At 59.7% G+C, this 19,584-nt stretch overlaps 2 protein-coding genes across 2 annotated transcripts; one reads left to right on the forward strand and one right to left on the reverse strand.

Annotated features, from left to right (window-relative positions):
* The first annotated feature begins 442 nt into the window (after positions 1-442).
* Positions 443-11,154, forward strand: INCENP (inner centromere protein). The gene is made up of 16 exons (XM_069857158.1): positions 443-643; positions 731-844; positions 1,427-2,106; positions 2,553-2,604; positions 2,783-2,816; positions 3,973-4,045; positions 4,468-4,519; positions 4,823-4,940; positions 5,028-5,162; positions 5,891-6,000; positions 6,369-6,486; positions 7,244-7,363; positions 7,811-7,983; positions 8,262-8,349; positions 10,231-10,390; positions 10,835-11,154. The coding sequence occupies exons 1-16, from the start codon at positions 465-467 to the stop codon at positions 11,047-11,049; spliced, it is 2,421 nt and encodes an 806-aa protein (XP_069713259.1). The 5' UTR covers positions 443-464; the 3' UTR covers positions 11,050-11,154.
* Positions 11,155-12,469: 1,315 nt separating this feature from the next.
* VPS51 (VPS51 subunit of GARP complex) lies at positions 12,470-18,974 on the reverse strand. The gene is made up of 10 exons (XM_069857159.1): positions 18,746-18,974; positions 18,155-18,284; positions 17,785-17,931; positions 17,156-17,378; positions 15,852-16,602; positions 15,258-15,476; positions 14,489-14,710; positions 13,947-14,068; positions 13,537-13,624; positions 12,470-13,042 (listed from the first exon to the last, which is right to left on the reverse strand). Exons 1-10 carry the CDS (start codon positions 18,935-18,937, stop codon positions 12,782-12,784), a joined length of 2,355 nt encoding a protein of 784 aa, XP_069713260.1. The 5' UTR covers positions 18,938-18,974; the 3' UTR covers positions 12,470-12,781.
* Positions 18,975-19,584: the final 610 nt, after the last annotated feature.

Genomic DNA, 19,584 nt, shown 5'->3' on the forward strand with positions numbered 1-19,584 from the left:
TGGCTCCGAGGGGCCCCAGACCCCTCTGCCTGCTTCCCCCGACGCTCAAGCCCGCGGCCACTGCAGGGCAGGGGACAAGAACAAGGAGAGGGGACCAAAGGACGCTCTGTCCGCACCCCAACGCGCCCCAACCCTGAGCCCCCCCGCGGCGCCGCCTTTTATAGGCTGCTGGCCCCCCGCCGCCGCCGCCCATTGGCTGCTGGCCCCGCGCCGGCGCCGCCCATTGGCCGCTGGCCCCGCCCATCACTCGCCGTTAACGCCCCCCCCGCAGCGCCTTGGCCCGAGGCGGAGTCCTCCCCGACCACAGAGACGGGCGAGCGGAGCGGCGCCCCCATTTTGAGCGGTCCCGCGCGGCGCGGCAGCCAATGGGCAGCGGCGGGCTGGCGGCGCGCCGCGCGCGGATTGGCCGTCGCGGCGGTGACGTCACCGGGTTTGAGCGGCGCGCGCGGGCGGTTGTGCCGGCGATGGCGGCGATGGCGGCGATGGGGATCGGGGCCGGGGCCGAGGCCGAGCCCGGGGACGGGCTGGCGCGGCTGCCCGCGCTCTGCAACCGCCGGCTGGCCGAGGTGCTGCGGCGGGTGGACAGCGTCGACCTGGTGTGGCTGCGGGAGATCCGCGAGGAGGCGGCCCTGATGTTCGGCAGGTACCGCCCCCCCCCGCCCCAGGCCCAGGCCCAGGCCGCCCCGGGCGGCCCCGGCCCCTGAGCACCCCCCGCTCCTTCCCCTCGCAGCCGCTGCAGCAACGAGCCCGAGCTGATGCCCAAGACGCCGTCGCAGAAGAAGAGGCCGCGGAGAAAGCGGATGTCCAACCTGCGGGAGGAGGGCTGGGAGACGGGCAGGAAGAGGTAGGCGCGATGGGGGAGACTGGGAGCGGGACTGGGGAAGGGCTGGGGCTGGCAGGGGACCGGGAAGGACTGGGGAAAGGTTGGAGCTGATGAGAGGCCGAAAAGCGTCTCTGCAACAGGTCTAGGGAGTCCCCCTCCTGCTGTGACATCCCTGTGATGTCCCTATGCCATCTTCACGTTAAAGGTGCAGCGTGACATCAGGTTGCAGAGCACTCAACCTGGTGTTGTGACAGCTTAGTTCGTGGGATAAGCAATAAGCTCTGCTCCTCGGTGCATTTTCCATCCTGGCATTTCCCCTCTCTCCTAATCCCTCTGCTCTGAAGCGATGGCACATGTTGGGTGTCCTTTGGCACCATTTCCATCCCAGCATTTCCCCTCTCTCGTGATCCCTCTGCTCTGAAACAATGACCGTGTTGGGTGCTTTCTGTGTCAGCCACTTCCCACAGCTATGTCCGTGCTGTGCTCCCAGAAGGCTCATCCCAGACATTCTAGCCTTGTTTCTCTGTGTTCCCGTTTCCGCATGGAAGGGCTCGATGTGTTCCCCAATCCCATCCCAGTCTAACATGCTGGTTCCCTCGTTAGATTATCTAGAAGGAAGAACAGCAGCCTCAAGGTGGTGTCCTCCACACGACGCTCTCAGCGATTCCAAAATAAGGAGAACCTGGAACCAGCCGGGGCTGGGGTCAGTCAAGACTCTCCACCTCAACGTGTGACAAGGTCCCAGGCTGCGATAGCCAAAAGATCCGAGGCCCTTCCTGAGATGCCTCCTGCCCAGCGAGTAGTAGAGAAGGTTCTCTTGGTCGGAGTCGGTGCCAGCGATCGCATCAGTGCTGAGCTGCACCTCCAGAAGAGCACAGCCGAACCAGCGGAGCCGCTCTCCACCACTGTCCTGAGCTCGGACGATGCCTCTCCCAGGGAAAGCAAGGTTGATGCGTCTCCACCAATGACACCAAAGGCTGCTAACGCTACCTTCGTTCTAAGCGAAGAGTCTGTGTGCAATGAGGTGGGCAGCTCTGCTCTGGTCCAGGAAGCTCCCCAGCACCTGAGGGACAGCCCCGGGACTCCGACGGGCTCCCGGATGAGCCGGCGCTCCGTGCGCAGAAGCCTGTTGGGTAAAACATCCACAATTCACCGAACGTCCTTGGCAGAGAAGTACTCGCTGGCCAGCAAGAGGAATAGTGTGATTCGGAAATCCATTGCCAAGACAACGGCCAAGAGGAGGACGGCGCGGAAGTCCTCCGTGTCTGCCGGGCACGCGGATGGTAAGTTTGAATGTCACTAGGCTTGTCATCCCCTACTGCTTTTTGCTGCTGAAGGAAAGTGTTCTGGGGCTGGGTCTTCGGTCTGGGCGCAGCAGCTGACCGTCCTCAGCTGGGCAAGCTGCAATTAAGCGCATGTGTTCTAACAGGCTTCCTAGAGGCATGAATAGGGAAACTCAGGAAGCGCTACTCGTTCCCATCCTAGGAATCCAGCCTTGTAAATCACTGGGAGAAGAGCCTTAACATCGCTGCAGTGGGAACTTGCGGAGTCAGAGGGGAAGCTGTGAGCAGGCTTTGTGGTTTGGCAGATCTTGCATGGGGCACACGCTAGAGCCACAGGCGGTGACAGGAGGCAGAGCTGCCGCAGCATTCCTGAGGGAACCGCGCTCCTGCAGGGCCCTGGCCTTTGCCTGTCTGGTATAACACCAGCGTTTTCTCTTCCCCTGCAGCCCCCAGCTCTGGAGAGGTGCTGGAGCATGAGGAAGCAGTTGCTGAAACCGAGTGAGACCACTTTAAGTTCTTTCTTTACCCTTGCTTTCCTGCTGGGGGGATGTTATACGGTGCCACTCTTGGTACAAAGCACACTGTCTGCAGATATGACTTATGCCCCCAAGATACCAAGGGCCCTCCTACTTTCCTCGATGTTATTAAACACAACTGCCATTGTTTCTTGTTCTAGGCCTCCTCCTGGACTGTGTACCCCCTCCAAGTCGGTAAGATTTGAGCAGAGATTAAAAACATCTACGTTTGTGCGGACCCGTGAGCCAAATGCCCCCCCGAGGAATAAACCCCTGGATTACGGCAGTGTTTGCTCCCAGATAATTTTAATAAGCCAAGACCGCACCAATGGAGTGGAGCGCGGTGGCCTTCTGTAAATAAGAACAGGCTTGGACAAGCATTCTTGGTTGGGCTTGTCAGCAAATCTGAGGCAGCTCAAACAAACTCCGTTCTTCTGGTGCCGCTGGATTCTTAGCGTGCCTGAGGTGCAGTTGGAAAAAGCTCAAAGGGGAAGCGGAGAGAGGAGGAAAATGAATGGATGGCTCTGCAGATCAGTGCTGGGAGGGCTCGCATCTCTTCTTTCTGTAAGGACAGAACCTGCCTGCGGGCTGTCACGTAAAGATCAGGTTCTTCTTGGCCTGATTTTGAATTAATCAGATCTATGTTCAGCTCCCTGTACCTTGCCGAGGGGTAAGACCCTACGGAAGCCTATGGGAAAGTAGTTTCCACACTTTGTTGTTCCTCTCCCAGCTCCGTTGTGCCTTGCACCTGCCAACGAGGGCTTGGGGAGGGGAGTCAGCGTCTGTGATGCCAGCAGAGTGCAGCTTCCAGAAGCCACTGCTTGCTCTCTTGGGCACATAAACCCATTATCACAGCAGGAGTAACTTTATACCGGTGTTAAGTGCAAAGCAGCAAAGAGCAGTGCATATCACGTAACAGGAATGGGTAAATGGAGGGAATGAGCTGTTTGGCTTTGCTCTCTCTCTGTTTCTCTGCTCAGCGCTGCCTGATTCCTTGCCAGAAGCCCAGCCAGCATAAACAGGTTTCTGACTCAGAATGCTTCTGTCCCTCACAGTGTATGAGTTTGTGTTCAAGCAGTTGCTCCCTCCTTGCCCATACCTGTGTGCTGTTACTGTCTGTGCCTCTGTTTAATTCCTTCATCAAGGAGTTCACCACGATGATGCCCTGAGGTGTTTTCCACCCCTGGAGGTCAGGGCTTTGCTCTGGTACCAGTCAGTACCAGTGCTCTCTGCTGTGCCTGTGGGTTTGCATTCCCTGGCGACACCACAGTGTCCTTGTCAGAAACATTTAAACCATAACGGGCTGTTTCTGTATACAAGTTGTGCTGAAACCAGTTTGCTTTTCCCACAGAGTCCCCAAAGTCTGCGAATGTCGCTTCGCTCTCAAACCGTCACCCGAAATGATGAGCTGGCGAGCAGCAATGGTAGTTCTGGGGGACACTGGGGCAGCGTTTTAAAGCCATCGCTGTTGGGAGCCATCCCATGGCTGGGAAGTTGGAAGAAGTGGCCAGTTAATTTAAGAACCCAGTGTGAAAGGCTAATCCAGTCTTTGACAAGCGAGGATGTGTGTCAGGAGATCAGCAGTTAGGAAATCCACTGCTGGGGTTACTTCCCACCCTGGGAAGCGATGGGAATAGATGTAATGGGGATGGAGGGTTGCACATTCCCTGGGTTGCGGGGGGGCCAGTGGAACCCCGTTTCTGGAGCAAGCAGTTGCTGTGTGTCCGTGCAGAACACAACCACAGGGGTGGTTTGGCTGTTTGAGGAGCTGCTAAATCTGCTGCCAAAGCAGCACTGAAAGGGTTTTTTTTTCCCTAGAACAAACTGTAACTGTGTTTTCTTTCAGAAAGCAAAGCAAATAAGAACGAGGAGATGCTGGAACCACCTCAGAGTGCCAGGTACGTTCACAGGGTCGCTCTGCTCAGGTGCCTCAAGATCTGTAGCGCAGCTCAGAGCAAGTTCAGTGCTGAGATGCTGCTAGACGGTGTCGGTGTTTTCTGACTATGAAACTTGTGCAGGAAGGTTCCTCTTCCTCCACGAGGAGAGGGTTTGGGTTGTATTTTCTGCCACATTAGAAGTGTTTGATTTGACAATTGCCTGTGCGTACACAACAGAACGTCTTTGGAGCTAGGATGGGTTTGTGACCCTGACTATGAGACAGTTGGATGTGCCATGGTTGCTGGACTCTCTTCTTCTCCCAGGAGGAAGCCAAGCTACAAGAGAGCTGTGGATGAATGCTATGACAATCAGCAGGCAGTGGATGGAGGGCTTTCTCCTCTGAGAAGGAAGACTCCGTCCCCTGTCTTTCCAGCCAGCAAGGTAAGAGTATTGTGACCCTGCTGCAATTCCCCAGGCCTCGTTCCTCCCTCCCGCTCCTGAGGATCGTTTCTGGAATTGCCCTCTCAGGTCGTGCGTCCTTTCAAAACGTTCCTGCACACAGTGCAGAAGAACCAACTCCTCATGACGCCGAGCTCCGTGGGGAGGAACGGAGTAATAAAGTCTTTTATCCGATACAACACTCCTGTCCGAGCTGATCCCAAGGTAAGAGGAGGCTGTTGTGAGCTTGTGCACGATGGTCTGCTGAGTGTCCAGGTTAAAGCACCAACAGGAAGGGAAATTTTCAGCCCATATTAAACGAAGAAGTAACTTTAAGCTGTCTCTTTTTGCATGTATATTAAATAAATAACATTGTGATTAGGCAGCTTCCTAAAGATTTCTAATTTGGACTCCAGGCTCTGTTACTGGAGCGTTCCCCTGTGTATAAGCAAGTAACAGTCAGGAATGAGAGTTGGGAAAGGAAACTCAAGGGGATTTTGAATAGTGCAGTGATGTGTGTGTGTAACTGGAGTCCGCACACCCAAAATCTCCATTCTAGGGTGTTTCTAACTAGATCTGAGCAAAGGCCTCTTAATCCCAGGCTTCTGATGTGCTGAAGTTTGAGACCTTTGAAGCAGGAAGAGCCATGAGCCTGTTCTTGTCCATGAGACTGAGCTTCAGTCTCACTGTGTTCTGCTGGCATCAGTGCCTGCGTTGGCAGAGATGTGGTTGGGGATGCTCTTTAAAACTGACACCACTGCCTTGCTTTCCATGGCCTCTGTTCCCAGCCATCCCCAGCCACATTGCAGGCTGCCTGAGCTCCATTTCAGGCTTGTTGCCATCCTTTGCTTCTGGGCCCTGACTGTCATCTCTGGGCCCTGACTTAACCTGAGCAAGCTGAGGCGGAAGGAATCCCTGGCAGGCAGGTATAATCCCATTTCAATCTACCTCAGGAAAAGGAGAGGCAAAAGCTGGAGACTCTGCGCAGAAAGCAAGAGGCTGAGCAGCTGAGGAAAGAAAAACTGGAGGAGGAGAAGAAACGGCGACTGGAAGAGGCCAGGCTGTGAGTATTCGCTTCCTCTCTTGTCCATGCTGCGCTCCCAGCACCTGCAGGTCTCTAGTTCTGGCTCTTCCAGCTTGTAGAGTCCATGCATCCAGCAAAAAGTCTTGTCTGCTTGCTCTCACCCCAAGGACAGTATTTATTCTCCCCGTGTCTGTCCAGAACGCTCACAAACAGTTTGCTATCCCAGCTGGCTGCTGCTTCAGCTTTTGTCTTGAGTTCTCTTTCAGATGGAGCTAAAAAGCATTCCTAATATTTAAATGAATGGTGTGTTTGGTTCATTGAATTTCGTGCTGCCCACGCGTCTCTTGGCCTTGCGTCAAGCTGGAAGGAGCTTCGTGGAGTGACAAGGTGGGGCTGTTGTCCTGCAGGAAGCGTGAGGAGCGCCTGCGCAAAGTGCTGCAAGCTCGAGAACGGGCAGAACAACTGGAGGAGGAGAGGAAGAAGCGCATAGAGCAGAAGATAGCTCTGTTTGAGAAGAGCGAGAAGGTAAGGGCCAGTGTCCCTGTGGAATCTGTGTGGGAGAAGGGATAATCCCTTGAGGTAGATGATGACATGTGAGTGTGCCTGTCAGAGAGAGAGGAACTGAGGCTGCTGGAGAAGGGGGAAATGAACTGGAGAACAGTGGAATAGAGATCTTTCCAGAAACTCAGTGATTCTGAGTGACCACCTCTCTCTTGGTTACAGCAAATGGCAGATGAAACCCCTTATTTTCCTGAATTATGAGTCTAAATGGGCTTTACTTAAGCTGCGCTCATCAGGTGGGAGAAAAGCTCCACGTTGATAAAGCCAGCCTAATGGCCCCAAGGCTTTATCTACTCAAAGCTGTTCTCCCATGTGAATAATAGATGGAGGTAGAAGTCTGTGCATCCTCTGGCCCTTTCTGGTAGCTGAGACTTTCAATTTCCACACACGACCACAGCAGCCATTTATCTGCTTTAATTACCTCCGTTTGCTCCTCTTGTTTCATGATTCTGAGCATGTATTATGATGGTTTTTGTGATATGAAATGTTGAAACACCAGGACAGGGTCAATTCTTCCTGTAGAGGAAGGTAGTTGCCCTAAATGTTACTTTTTTAAAAACAAAGCACAGGTCCTATTGGCTCCTCCTGGCAGAAAAAAGCTTTTGCCCCGTGAGAGGGTGGGAGCTCAGCATCGTTGAGCCTCACCGTGATGATCTTTCCCCTGCACGGAGAGATGTCCCATCCCGAGCTGGGTATTCACCCAGCTGCACGTGTTCCGTAGGTGCGGGAAGAAAGGCTGGCGGAGGAGATCAAAAAGAAAGCAGCGGCCAAGAAGAGAGAAGAAGCGGAGGCCCGTCGCAGGCAGGAGGAGGAGGCCAGGAAGCAGAGAGCACTGCAGCAGGTCTGCACCGGCGCCCGCCCCGCTGTCTGCCAACCACCGTGGCCGTTGGGAGCCAGCGGGAGGACTGACACGGACCAACAGAGCGAGCAGAGAGGCTTTGTCCTTAAAGCTCTGCGCTTCCTCTTGCAGCGTGGGAGCTGCTGGTGGTTGTAATCCATGATTCTGCTGTAGCTCTGGGCGGATTCTTACTTAATTTGTACTAAAATGACCCTGTTAAACCCGTGTCTTGGAGATCCAGAGCGTGGTGGCCTTCAGGGTAGGCTGTGGGCAAGGAAAGGGCAGCAGTGGAATAGCAGGAGGGACGATGCTCCTACCTCTGCAACACGGGGACTTCAGCCCCGCACGGTTTCTCTGATGGGTTAGGGTCAAATAACGCCTCCCTGCTCCTCTATTCTGCAGCCTGGTCCTGGACCTGCTGAGGTGAGTAACTGCCTTGTCTGCTTACAGGAAGAGGAGGAACGTCGGCGCAGAGAGCTGATGCAGAAGAGAAAGGAAGAGGAGCAGGAACGTGCCAAGAAAATTGCTGAGCAGAGACGGGCAGAACAGGAGCGAGAGAAGCGTCTGGCTGCCGAGAGAGACCTGGAGAGGAAGAAGGAGCAGGAGAGGATCCAGGCAGAGAAGTAAGGCAATATCCACCTGTGTACTGGATTCTGTGCTGGGGCTCGGAAAAGAAGCAGGAAGAGAGGGTACTAGTGAAACGCCCAAGCAGGGAAGGGCTGTTTTGTGCTGCCAGAACAACCCTGCTCCACTGTGGTCTGAGCTGCCCAGGAATTCTGGACTCAACAATGGGCAGAGCATCCTGGAAAGCTGTGGGACAAGAGGGATTTGCAGCCAGCGCAGGCTGGGAGGGTGCTTCCAGGTGGGTTTGAGAGTAAAAGGTCTGTTCTTTGGTGCTCAGGGTACGGGAACAGCAGGAGAAGGCTGCTCACCTGCAGAAGGAAGTGTTGGCTAAAGAACAGCTCCAGAAGGAGACGGAGAAGAAAGAAGTAAGTACTTTGCTTGTGAATGGGTAGAGCTGCATGGATCCAATTTCAGCAGCCGCTATGGTCAGGAGCAGCTGAGCTGTGAAGCCAAGATCCGTGGTGTAGCCTCGTGCTGCTGGTTTGTGATGTTTCTATCCTGAAGACAGGGTCAGCAGCAGGTTTTCCCAGCTGTGAGGTTGCTGCGTTATCCGAGGAAGCACCTAATGTTCTAAGAGGGAAGGCCGGTGTGTTGGTGCTGCTTTGAGGGGCGCTCAGGCTGTTGAGCTGTGTTTGTTCGCCGCCTGTGTTGTGCTCCAAGTGTTCCTCAGCACCACAAACAAAGGCTGGCAATTAGGGCCTTAAGTTTCCATTTTACCTATCAGAATAATGGATCCCTGGATTAACCGCACAGTGCAGTTCCTAAAATTAATCCCTCTGTGATGTCGGCTTGCCAGGAGGAGGAGCAGAGGCTGGCAGAGCTGAAGAGGCAGAGGCAGGAGCAGGAGCAGAAGGAGCTGGCAGAGGAGCAAAAGGCTAAGGAGAGAGAACAAGCTCAGCACCTAGAAAGCAAGGAGGTAACTCGGCTCTCTGAAACGTCTTCAGGGCTGACAGAGAACTGGGGCTCCAGCACTAACGTGCTGTTAGAGCCGGCACCTTCACATGGTGGCCTGGAGCGTTTAAATCATAGAATCATAGATGATTTGGGTTGGAAGGGACCTCACAGCCCATCCAGTCCCACCTCTGCCATGGGCAGGGACACCTCCCACGGGATCAGGTTGATCAAAGCCCCATCCAACCTGGCCTTGAACCCCTCCAGGGATGGGGCAGCCACCCCTGCTCTGGGCAGCCTGGGCCAGGGCCTCCCCACCCTCACAGTGAAGAATTTCTTCCTAATGTCTCATCTCAATCTTCCCCTCGTGCTGTCCCTGCTCTCCCTGATCCAGAGCCCCTCCCCAGCTTTCCTGGAGCCCCTTTCAGCCCTGGAAGCTGCTCTAAGGTCTCCCCACAGCCTTCTCTTCTCCAGGCTGAACAACCCCAACTCTCTCAGCCTGTCAGTGTGTGGGAGGTTCTCCAGCTCTTGGATCATCTCTGTGGCCTCCACCAACACTCACTCCAACAGCTCAATGTCCTCCCTGTGCTGAGGACTCCAGATCTGAACTTGTTTTGATTTCAGGGAGTTACAAGGAGGGGAGGGAAGCAGCAAGTGTCTGCCAGGGTTTTTTTACTGTCAGGGTAAGGCAGTGGCTGTTAAAGGCCTCGCCTTTCCACGCTCCTTCCCTTTAAACACTGGCTGTGCCTCCCAGGCAGAAGAGATGCTGGAAGCGTTTATGATCAGAGCTGCCACGGGACGGCAGCAGAGCCTGGAACAGCCTTGGATTCAGCCTCAGCGCTGATAGACCTGGGAAAAACCTGCAAGGGGGGCGCTGAAACCAGAAGTGGCTGTTTCATTGCTTGCAAAGTGATGCATTTTAACCTTTAAATGCAAAAAACCCCAGTGAAATATGAGTTGGTGGGCACAGAGCCGTGAGGGCAGCCTCTTAGGGGCAGGAAAACTCTTCCCAGCTCGCTAGAGATATTTTGTGGCTGGTGAAATTTGTGGTTTTAAGGTTTTAGTCCTCGTGACTCAGTTTAAACCTGTCTCAAACTGAGCAGAACTGCTGCCTGTCTGGAGGTGCCTCCATTGCTGACTTGTTTGTAGCCAATTAAGCAGCCTAATTAAACAGCAGAAGGCAAAGCAAAGGCATAATCGGGTCAAAACTTTAGAGCCACCCATCCTCCAATTTTGCTGCTAGGGGATGAGGCAGGAGGTGGATATTGAGGTGATTGGGAGGACAAATGTCTCGGGCAGCTCGGAAGCGCAGCCGTGCTCGCACCTAATGCCCGGGGAATGTGTTTCTCTTCCAGAATTCGCGTGCCTGCACCTCCTACCAGATGACTCCGCAGCCCCCGAAGGAGCCAAAGCCCACCACGGAAAATCCCAACAACTACGGGCTGGACCTGAACAGCGACGATTCCACGGATGACGAAAGTCACCCTCGCAAGCCCATCCCCGCCTGGGCCAGCGGTAGGTGTCCGTGGGTCGGGATCCATCCCGAGATTGGACAGCGAGGCCTGGAGCGCGATCTCGGCTGTTCCTCCTGCTCAAATCTCGATCAGCGCGGCAGAGGTGCCGAGCCGAGGGCTCCCCCGCCCCTGCGGGACCCGTGGCAGCGTTGGGGAGCAAACACCCCTTCTTGCAGCCTCAGCGTTGGCTGCTGGTGTCATTTGTTAGTGTGAAAAGAGTAATTAAGAGCCAGGACTCCCGCTGTGAGCCTGCTCGACAATGATTTGGCTCTAAAAAGCACAGGAATGCTGGTGTCCTGTGCCCAGTTCTGGAATTCCCAACATAAGAAGGATATGGGTCTGTTGGAGCGAGTGGTGGTGGTGGACAGGGACAACAGACTGATCTCAAACCTCTTTTCCAACCGATTCTGTGATTCCCTGATTTTTATTTTTTTTTTTTCCATAGGAAACCTGCTCAGCCAGGCCGTGATCCGCCAGTACTACAACCCGCCCAACATCGACGAGCTCTTCGGAGCGATCCCCAGCCCCAAGCTGGAGGACATATTCTACAAAAACAAACCGCGCTACTTCAAGCGCACCAGCTCTGCCGTCTGGAACTCGCCGCCCTTCCCGGGCACCAAGGCGGCGCTGGGGCTGCCGTACGGCCTGAAGAAGCACTGAGGGGCCGCACCGTTCCCTGTTGAGTATCTTTGTCTCGTGGGTGCGCGCTCCCGTCTCTCTAGGGGAGAAAAAAGCCACTGTCTGGCGTCTGTGAAGCTGTAGGTATTGGCATTGAATAAAAAAAATCTTTTCTTTTACTGAACCTCTGGCATTTTCCAGAGGCAGATGTTGACAGATGTGCTCCTTCACCTCCTCCAGTGCAGTTCTGCGCGTAAGCCAGGACGGTGCCACTGTTATTAATTCCCTGAGGGTTTTCCTGACCAGGAAGCGGCAGAGCCTGCATGTCCCAACAAGATCCTCCCCTGGGAATGTGGCGCTGGCCCGGAGCGGCCGAGGAGGGAGCAGGTGACACAGCCACGACCGTAAAAGCAGCTTTGCTGGGTAGGGGGGAGGCCGGGTGTAAAACAGGTGCCAAATCCTTTCATTTTCACATCCTCTCCTGCTCTGGTCCTGATTTGCCCCCTCCTGGGCACACGCAGGGAGAGGCTGCTGTCCCTGAGCTGCTGGGACACGATCCAAAGGCTTTCCAGCAAAGTCTGGACCCCGACTTTCCTTTGGGATTGTTCAGGGATCATCTGGAACATTTTATTACTAAATAAACTGGATTCTGGTGCCTTGCTCACTCCAATGTCACCAGCAGGAGAAAACCACCAAAACACGCACTTTTAGTTAAATCCCCCATGCCAGTAAGTAGCTTATGGGGAAAATCCAGCTCAGAGGCCCTTGCCAGGGGCTCTGTGTTCAAACTCTGCCTCCAGGGCCACGGCAGCTCCCTTCAAGGGCTGGGGATGCTCATTTTCATCCAAATGCAGCTTTTGGGGGAGTTTCTTCTCCCTGGGGTCATGAGGAACAGGACAGTGGATTTTCACAGCCTCCCCCCTTTGGAGAGCACAGAACCCTCGGCACCGCTGGGAAGGGGCTGCCGGAGGGCGCCTGGCACCTCGAGCCGCTGGCCCAGGACCCCGTCCATGTGGTGTTTGGTTTTCTCCAGTGCTGGAGACTCCACAAGCTCCCAGGGTAGCGGGAAAGGCTTTCCAGGGGCACCTCCTGTGCGTCCCTACCTGCCCGCTAGCACCGGGCACCCCGGACCAGAGCTCAGCTCCGGTGACCTGCAGGCACAGCAACCCCAGGCGGCTTCGCTTCGGGATTAGCTCTTTGCTTCTCCGTGTGTTCCCCCATTTCCCAGAAACTCACCCCAAATGCCTTTTGTCTCTGGGCAGAACGGCCCCCAGGGCCTCCGTGTGCGCTCAGGGGAGCAGCTGGCGGCTTGTGCCCGACGCTTGCGCCCGAGTTTGAGGTGGGGGAGAAAAAAAGCCCCTCCGTGGGGACACTCGTGCATCCCCGTGTGCCACCTCCAGGCCCGCAGCCTCTGTCCCCATCTGTGTCCCACCCTCCCCAGTCCCAGGCAGGGGACACGAGGCACAGCTCACAATGCACTTTATTTATCGTCCCTGAGGGGCCGTGCCCAGGGTGTCACCGCGGTGGGGGTGTCACTGGGGCCACAGGGAAACACAGGGAGGGGGACAGCACACAGTGAGGGTGGCCCTGGGGTGGGGGGTTCCCAGGAAAAGGTGATGACATGGGGTGGGGACAGGGAACATCCCTGTGTGCACCATGCAAGGGAGGACACGCGGAGCAGCCCCCTGTCCAGGCGGGGACTCGCGGGGCACAGCCGCGGCCCCCAGGGCCTCGGACACGTCCCTCTCCCCACGATGTCCCCGCACCCCGTGTCCTACCCACGCTCGCAGATGAGCTCGACGACGCTGTGCTCCATGGGGACGGGGTCGAGGCAGCGGTGGGCGGCGCTGGCTGCCACCTCGTCCAGCAGCCCCTGCACGATGCGCTCGTCGGCGGCGAAGCGCCACAGGTAGAGCTGCAGGTAGTGCCCGTCCACCTGCACCTGCTGCAGCCCGAAGCGGCCCAGCGTCCGCAGCCGCACGCACTCCAGCAGCGTCTTCAGGCTGATCTTGATGATCCCGGTCAGCACTGACACCTGCGACACGGGGACGGCCCCAGACACATCAGCACCCACAGGTGGGGACGCTGGCGACAGCCCTCGCCGGATCCCAGGCGCCCAGGGAGTCCCCCAAGTCCCCACACGGGATGTGGGGACAACTCTCCAGGCCCCCGGCTCCTAGGATGCTGCCATCCCCCTCCCCAGGGATCCCAAGTCCTGACACATGGGATGCGGGGACTCTGGGGACAACCTTCCCCAGCTCCCTAGGATGCTCCCACCCTGGTCCACAGTCCCCAGGGATTCCCTGACTCCTGGCACACCGGCTGCGGGGACACTGGTGCCTTCAACTCGGATTATTCCAGCATGGGGAAGTCCCAAATCCCATCAGCATGGGGACACAGGGACATCCTTGTCCTGGTGCCACTTCCAAGGAGCCCCTGAACCCCAGCACCAGGGCTACAGGGACACCAGCCAGGAAAGGGGGCAGCTTAGGGACATGGGGACGTCTGGTGACACCCCCACGGCCTCACCTTGTTGAACTCAACAGGGCTGAAGATGTCAATGCGCTCGGAGAAGAGCTTCTGGATGTTGCTGAGCAGGTGGGTGTCCATGGGGGCACTGGGAGACACGGTGACACGAGGAGAGTCAGGAACACGGTGACAGCCAGGGGACATGGGGATGGGGACACTGAGGTGGCCAGAGGAGGCAGGGACAGTCGGGGGACACAGGGATGGGGACAAAGATGGGAACCTGGGGATGGGTTGTGGACGTGGAGAGAGCGAGGGGATGCGGGGAGAGCCAAAGACACAGAGATACAATTGTGGGACACAAGGGACACGGGGGTCATCGGGGACACTGGGACAGCCTGGGGACATGGTGAGGGACATGGGGAGGGGGTGGCGGTGACAGCAGGGGGGACACGGGGGTGGTGTGGGCTCACCTGGGGGTGTAGCTGGGGGCGTAGCGCCCCGGCGCCCGCGAGCTGCTGTAGACGGAGAAGGCGCGACGGCTGGAGTCGCTGCTCTGCGCCCGCCGCACACCCTCCTCGAAGAGCTGCCCCACCTGCAGCACCGACCCCTCAGCGTCTGCGGCCCCCGGGCCCCAACCACCAACCACTCCCAGATCCTTCTGGAACCCCCAGAGGTCCTCAAAGACCACTCAGCAACCCCAGGCATCACCTCTTGACCCTTTGGGGTCTTCAGCCCCTGCCACGGACCCTCTGGGACACCTGGAAATCGTGACGGAACTCCAGGGATCCCCGCAGGACCCCCTCTGTGGGCATCCTGAAGTCCTCAAGGACCTGATGGGGACCTCAGGCCTCTCTAGGGACCCTGTGGGACATCTAGGAACTGTGGGAGGGCCTCAGAGATCCCCACAGGGCCCCTCTGTGGGCATCCTGAAGTCCTCAAGGACCCGATGGGACCTCAGGGCCTCTCCAGGGACATCTGGAACCCCCCCGCCCCAGCCCGGGGCTGCGCCTACCTGGAGGTCGATGGCGGTGATGTCCTCCACCACGCGCTTCATGACGGCGCGGACGTTGCGGGGCTCGACGGTGCCGAGCCAGTCGCGCGTCTCCACGCTTTTCCTCAGCATCTGAGCCACCGCGGCGCCCTGGACCTGCACGTAGTGGTCGAGCAGCCGCTGCGCCGCCCCCCGCGCCTCGGCGCACAGAGCCAGCCCCGGTGTCACCGTGGGGCCCGCGTCCTGCGAGGCAAGGGACAATGAGACACGTGGAGATGTGCAGCGCTGTCCCCACAGCCTGGGGACACGAGGGGACATGCCCTGGGCCACCACCTGGTGTCCTGGGGGCACAGGGACCTCAGGGGACACCCAGAATGCTCTCCAGGCCATCCCACCGCAGCTTCACCACCATCTTCATATCCTTGGGGACAGGCAGGGACACCCCCCCCGTGCCTCCACATTCAGGGTGGACACAGAGGAACTTGGGGTGATTCAGGCCCTCCCTGGGGCTGTTTTGGGGGACACGGACAGAAGGATCTGCCCCACTCTCCCCCTGTCACTGTCCCACTGCCACCTCCTGGGTGGACAGAGGGCCACGGAAGAACTTGGGGCCACCTGAGGTCCCACAGGGCCATCTGGGCCTCCCTTAGGGTTGTTTTGGGCCCCGGTTTTGGGGGACACGGACAGAAGGGAGCACCCCACACCTCCCAGTCCCCATCGCTGCATCCGGGGCCCCTCGGGGTGCAGTGGGGCTGTTTCGGAGCCAGTCAAGGCAGGTTTCGGGGCTCACCGGTGGAGGGAACTGCTCGTCGGTCAGCGTGAGGATGTAGCCGATGGTGGTGGCCTCGTAGTCGAGGCAGAGGCGGGCAAGGAGCAGCAGCAGGGCCGGGGGCGCCGCGGGGGCCCCCTTCTCGGCTGGGCCCTCGGCGAAGCTGCGCGCCGTGCGGCACAGCCAGCGCACGAAGGCCACCACCAGCCCCTCGCGCACGGCTGCCACGCAGAACTCCCCCTGCGCCAGAAACGGCGGGGGTTACACGCTCAAGTCACAATACTGACCCCCAAACCACCCCGTGCCAACCCTAGATTGTACCAGGAACCCCCAGACTACCCCGGTGCCCCTTCAGCCAACGCCAGGAACCCCAAAACCGCTCCAAGGATCTCCAGATTGCCCCAGGGACCCCCAAACTGCCCTGTGCTGACACCAAAGCATCCCAGGAACCCTCAAACTGCCCCGTGCTGACCCCAAATTGCCCCAGGGAGCCCCAAACCACCCCAGGGAGCTCCAGGTCATTCCAGGAATCCCCAAACTGCCCTGTGCCGAAACCAGCTTGCCTCAGAGACCCTCAGACTGCCCCGCGCTGCCCCCAGACCACCCTGTAGCTACCTTGAAGTAGGGCAGGCTGGCGAAGGCGACGTCCTTGGCGGTGAAGAGCTGCACGTAGGCCAGCACGGCCTTGAGCTGGCCCAGCACCGAGGAGGCCAGCGTGGCCAGCAGGTCGGGCAGCCCGGGCCCCTCCTTGCCGGGTGGCCGCGGCGCCGCCAGCGCCTGCCGCACGTCGCCCAGGCAGCCCAGGAAGAAGGTCTGGAGCGCCCGCAGGTAGCGGTCGACCCTCTCGCGCGCGGCGCGGGCCACCAGCTCGGCGGCCGCCTCGGCCCCGGCTGCGGGCAGGAGCTGGAGGAGGGCGCGCAGGCGGCGGTGGAAGCGGTCGAGCGCCCGCACCAGCAGCGAGGTGTCGCCCAGCCCGCGCTCCAGCGCCAGGCGCCGCTCCAGCAGCGCAAAGTAGCGCCCGGTGAGCGTGGCGGTGAAGGCCTCCAGGCGGCCCTCGACCACGCCGGGGCGGCCCTCGAAGAGGCTGCGGTACGAGCCCGCCAGCACGCACAGGTTGCCCACGAAGGCCGAGCTGCCGCGGTCGACGAAGTCGAGGATGTCGGAGGCGGGCGGCGGCGGCGTGGAGGCGGCGCTGGGGCCGGAGGGGTCGGCCGGGGGCAGCTCGGCCTCCAGCGTGGCCAGCTCGGCATCGAGGCGGGCGCCGGCGCGGGTCAGGAACTCCTCGCTCAGCTCTGCCGGAGGCGCCTCCAGCTGCAGCAGCATCGACACGCACTCCGCCAGCTCCTTGGGGTCCAACGGGTCCTCCCTGCGGGGCAGTAAAGCTGCGATTAGTGGGGGACAGCAGGGTGGGGAGCAGCCATCAGTAGGGGCCAGAGTGAACAGCCCCAGATCCCTGTTTCCCCATTGTCATCAGCGGGCTCCAGACCGAACACCCCCTAACTCCTGTTTCCAAGAGTTGCCATCCTTAGGCTCCAGAGTGAACACCCCCGAGCCCCTGTTTCCCAGAGCTGCCATCCTTAGGCTCCAGAGTGAACACAGGCACACAACACCCCCCGACTCCTGTCCCCACAGAGCTGCCATCAACAGGTTCTAGGGTCAACACCCTTGATGTTCCTTAAAGCCACTGTCAGTAGGCCCCAGAGTGAATGCCCCCAACCCCCCATTGCCCATGGCTGCTGTCAGTAGGCCCCAGAGTGAACACCCCCAACACCCCATTGCCCGTGGCCGCTGTCAGTAGGCCCCAGAGTGAACGCCCCCAACCCCCATTGCCCATGGCCGCTGTCAGTAGGCCCCAGAGTGAACGCCCCCAACCCCCCATTGCGCGTGGCCGCTGTCAGTAGGCCCCAGAGTGAACGCACCGTAGCTGTGTGCGCAGGCGCTGGGCCAGGTCAGCCATGATGGCGTGGCTCTCGTCCTCGATGGCGCAGAAGGAGGGCAGGTGCCGGTAGTGCCGCAGCACCGCGCGGGCACGGGCGTAACAGCGCAGGGCACGCGCCGGCTCCCCCCCTGGTGCCGCCCAGCGCCGCAGCCGCCCCGGCACCTCCACCAGTGACTGCAGCTTCCGCAGCAGGGCCTGCACCCCTGGGGGACAGAGGGCGTGAGGAGGGGTGGGACTGGACCCCAATCTGCCCCCCTGGGTCCTGCCCACACCCTAGACCCCCCACCCCATTATCTGCCCTCAAAACCTCAGATTGGCCCTGCTGGCATCTTCCCACCCCCCTAGATTTTCCCCTGACCCCTAGATCTGCCCCCTTCGGGGCCTACCTGCCCCTTCTATCTGTCCCAACACCCCAGATCTGCCCCCCTTGGGGCCTCCTGAACCCTTGGATCTGCCCCCAGTCCCACAGATCTAACTCCCAGGGCCTCCCTGCCCCCCTGGATTTGCCCGTGACCGCCAGATCAGCCCCAGAGGGTCCCTTCAACCCTGATACCTGCCCCGCAGCCCCCCAGATCTCACCCCCAGGGTGTCCCCCAGCCCCCCCTGTACCGGCGAGCTGGGCGCCGCGGCGGTGCCGGTCCTGGAGCGCAGCGCTGACGCGGGCACTCGAGGTGCTGATCGCGGACATGTTGGCGGCCAGGTCAGCCATCTCGGCCTCCATGCGACGGAAGTCGACCTTCATCTTGCGGATTGTATCTGGGGAGAGGGCAGATCCCCCGGGGTCCCTCAGCTGCCCGGATTCTCCTAGGTCCCTTGGCTGCCTAAGTTCCCCCAGGGATCTCCCCAGATGCCCAGGATCCCCCCAGATCCTCAGATGAGTGGGTCCCTTGGCTACCTGGGACCCTCCAAGACCCCCCGGATACCTGGAGTCCCTCGACTGCCCAGGACCGCCCCCCTGCGCCCCCCCAAGCCGCCTCACCAGTGGCAGAGATGAACTTGTTGTAGTTCTCGTAGAGCAGAGTCTGCATGTCGCTGTCGAGGGCGCGGATCTCCCGCCCCAGCGCGGCCTCACGCGCCAGCAGCTGCCCCAGGGGGCACTCGCTGCGCACCTTGGGGGGGGACACAACAGTGGCACAACAGCCCCACACAAGGCCCCCCCCTTACCCCCCAGGAGTCTCCCATTGCCCCCCTCTTGGGCCCCAGCTGCCCCGGAACCCCTAACTGCTCCCCAGGAGCCTGAACAACCCCTCAGTTTCTGCCAGCCCTCCCCAGCTGCTCCCGAGGGTCCCAAGAGTGTCCCTGCAGAGACCCACACGGCACCTTCGGGAGCCCCTACGGAATGAGACCTACAGGGCCCGGCAGAGCCGCTTGGGGGGCGCCGCCAGGTCCTCGGGCCCCCCGGCTCCCACGCTTTCCCCCCCAGGCTCTCCGTGGGGTCAGAGCCCTAGCAGCGGGGCCCGGCCCGCGGCTCCCCGTGCTGGGGGAGTGTCCCTGGGAGGGGGCCCCGGCAGAGGGAGGCTCCGGAGGCCTCTCGGGGCTGTCCTGGCGCCGCCGCGGGGCCCGAGCTCGCCTTGTTGAGGAACGCCTCGGGGTCGAAGTGGGGGCTGTCGATGTCGGTGGGGTCCGGGGCCGCCTCTGGCGCCGCCTCCGCCGCGCCGGGCCCGTAGTAGCGCTGGAGGGGCCCGTGCGGCCGCCGCCACCCGCCGCCCCCGGCCTCGGGGCTGCCCGCGGCCCCGCCGCCCGCCGCCTCCACCTCCGCCATCGCGCCGCGCTTCCGGGCTCTGCGCCCGCTTCCGGCCCTCCCGCCGACGTCACATCCGGTCCGCCCCGGCGCTGCGGCCCCAGACCTTCCCCTCGCGGCTACTTCCGGCCCCTCCTTGAACGTCACTTCCGGCGCGGCGCCCGCCGTTGCCGGGGTAACCGGGAGCCGGGGCCGCCGCCCCCCGATAATTAACGGCGGCGGTAATTGCCGTGCGGGGGTCCCGCGAGCGACCCCGCGATCCGGAGACCCTGCGAGCGATCCTGCGAGCCCGTGATGGGTGCTGCGATTGATCCTGCGATCAATCAATCCCCTGATCGATCCCGTGATTGATCCCGTGATTTCTTCTGCTCCGCCACGTGACCCACGTGAACCTGAGATCGATCCCATGCTCCATGTGAGCCCAGGACCCTGCGACTGATCCCTGTGAGCTTGGGATCGATCCCATAACCCCGTGACTGATCCTGGGATCAATCCCATGATCCTGTGACTGATCCTGGGATCGATTCCACAATCCCGTGACCGATCCTGGGATCAATCCCATAACCCCGTGATCGATCCCATAACCCTGTGACTGATCCTGGGATCAATCCCATAACCCCGTGATCGATCCCATAACCCTGTGACCGATCCTGGGATCAATCCCATAA

Source organism: Phaenicophaeus curvirostris, chromosome 5 (assembly GCF_032191515.1).
Source record: "Phaenicophaeus curvirostris isolate KB17595 chromosome 5, BPBGC_Pcur_1.0, whole genome shotgun sequence".
Classification (NCBI taxonomy): Eukaryota; Metazoa; Chordata; class Aves; order Cuculiformes; family Cuculidae; genus Phaenicophaeus; species Phaenicophaeus curvirostris.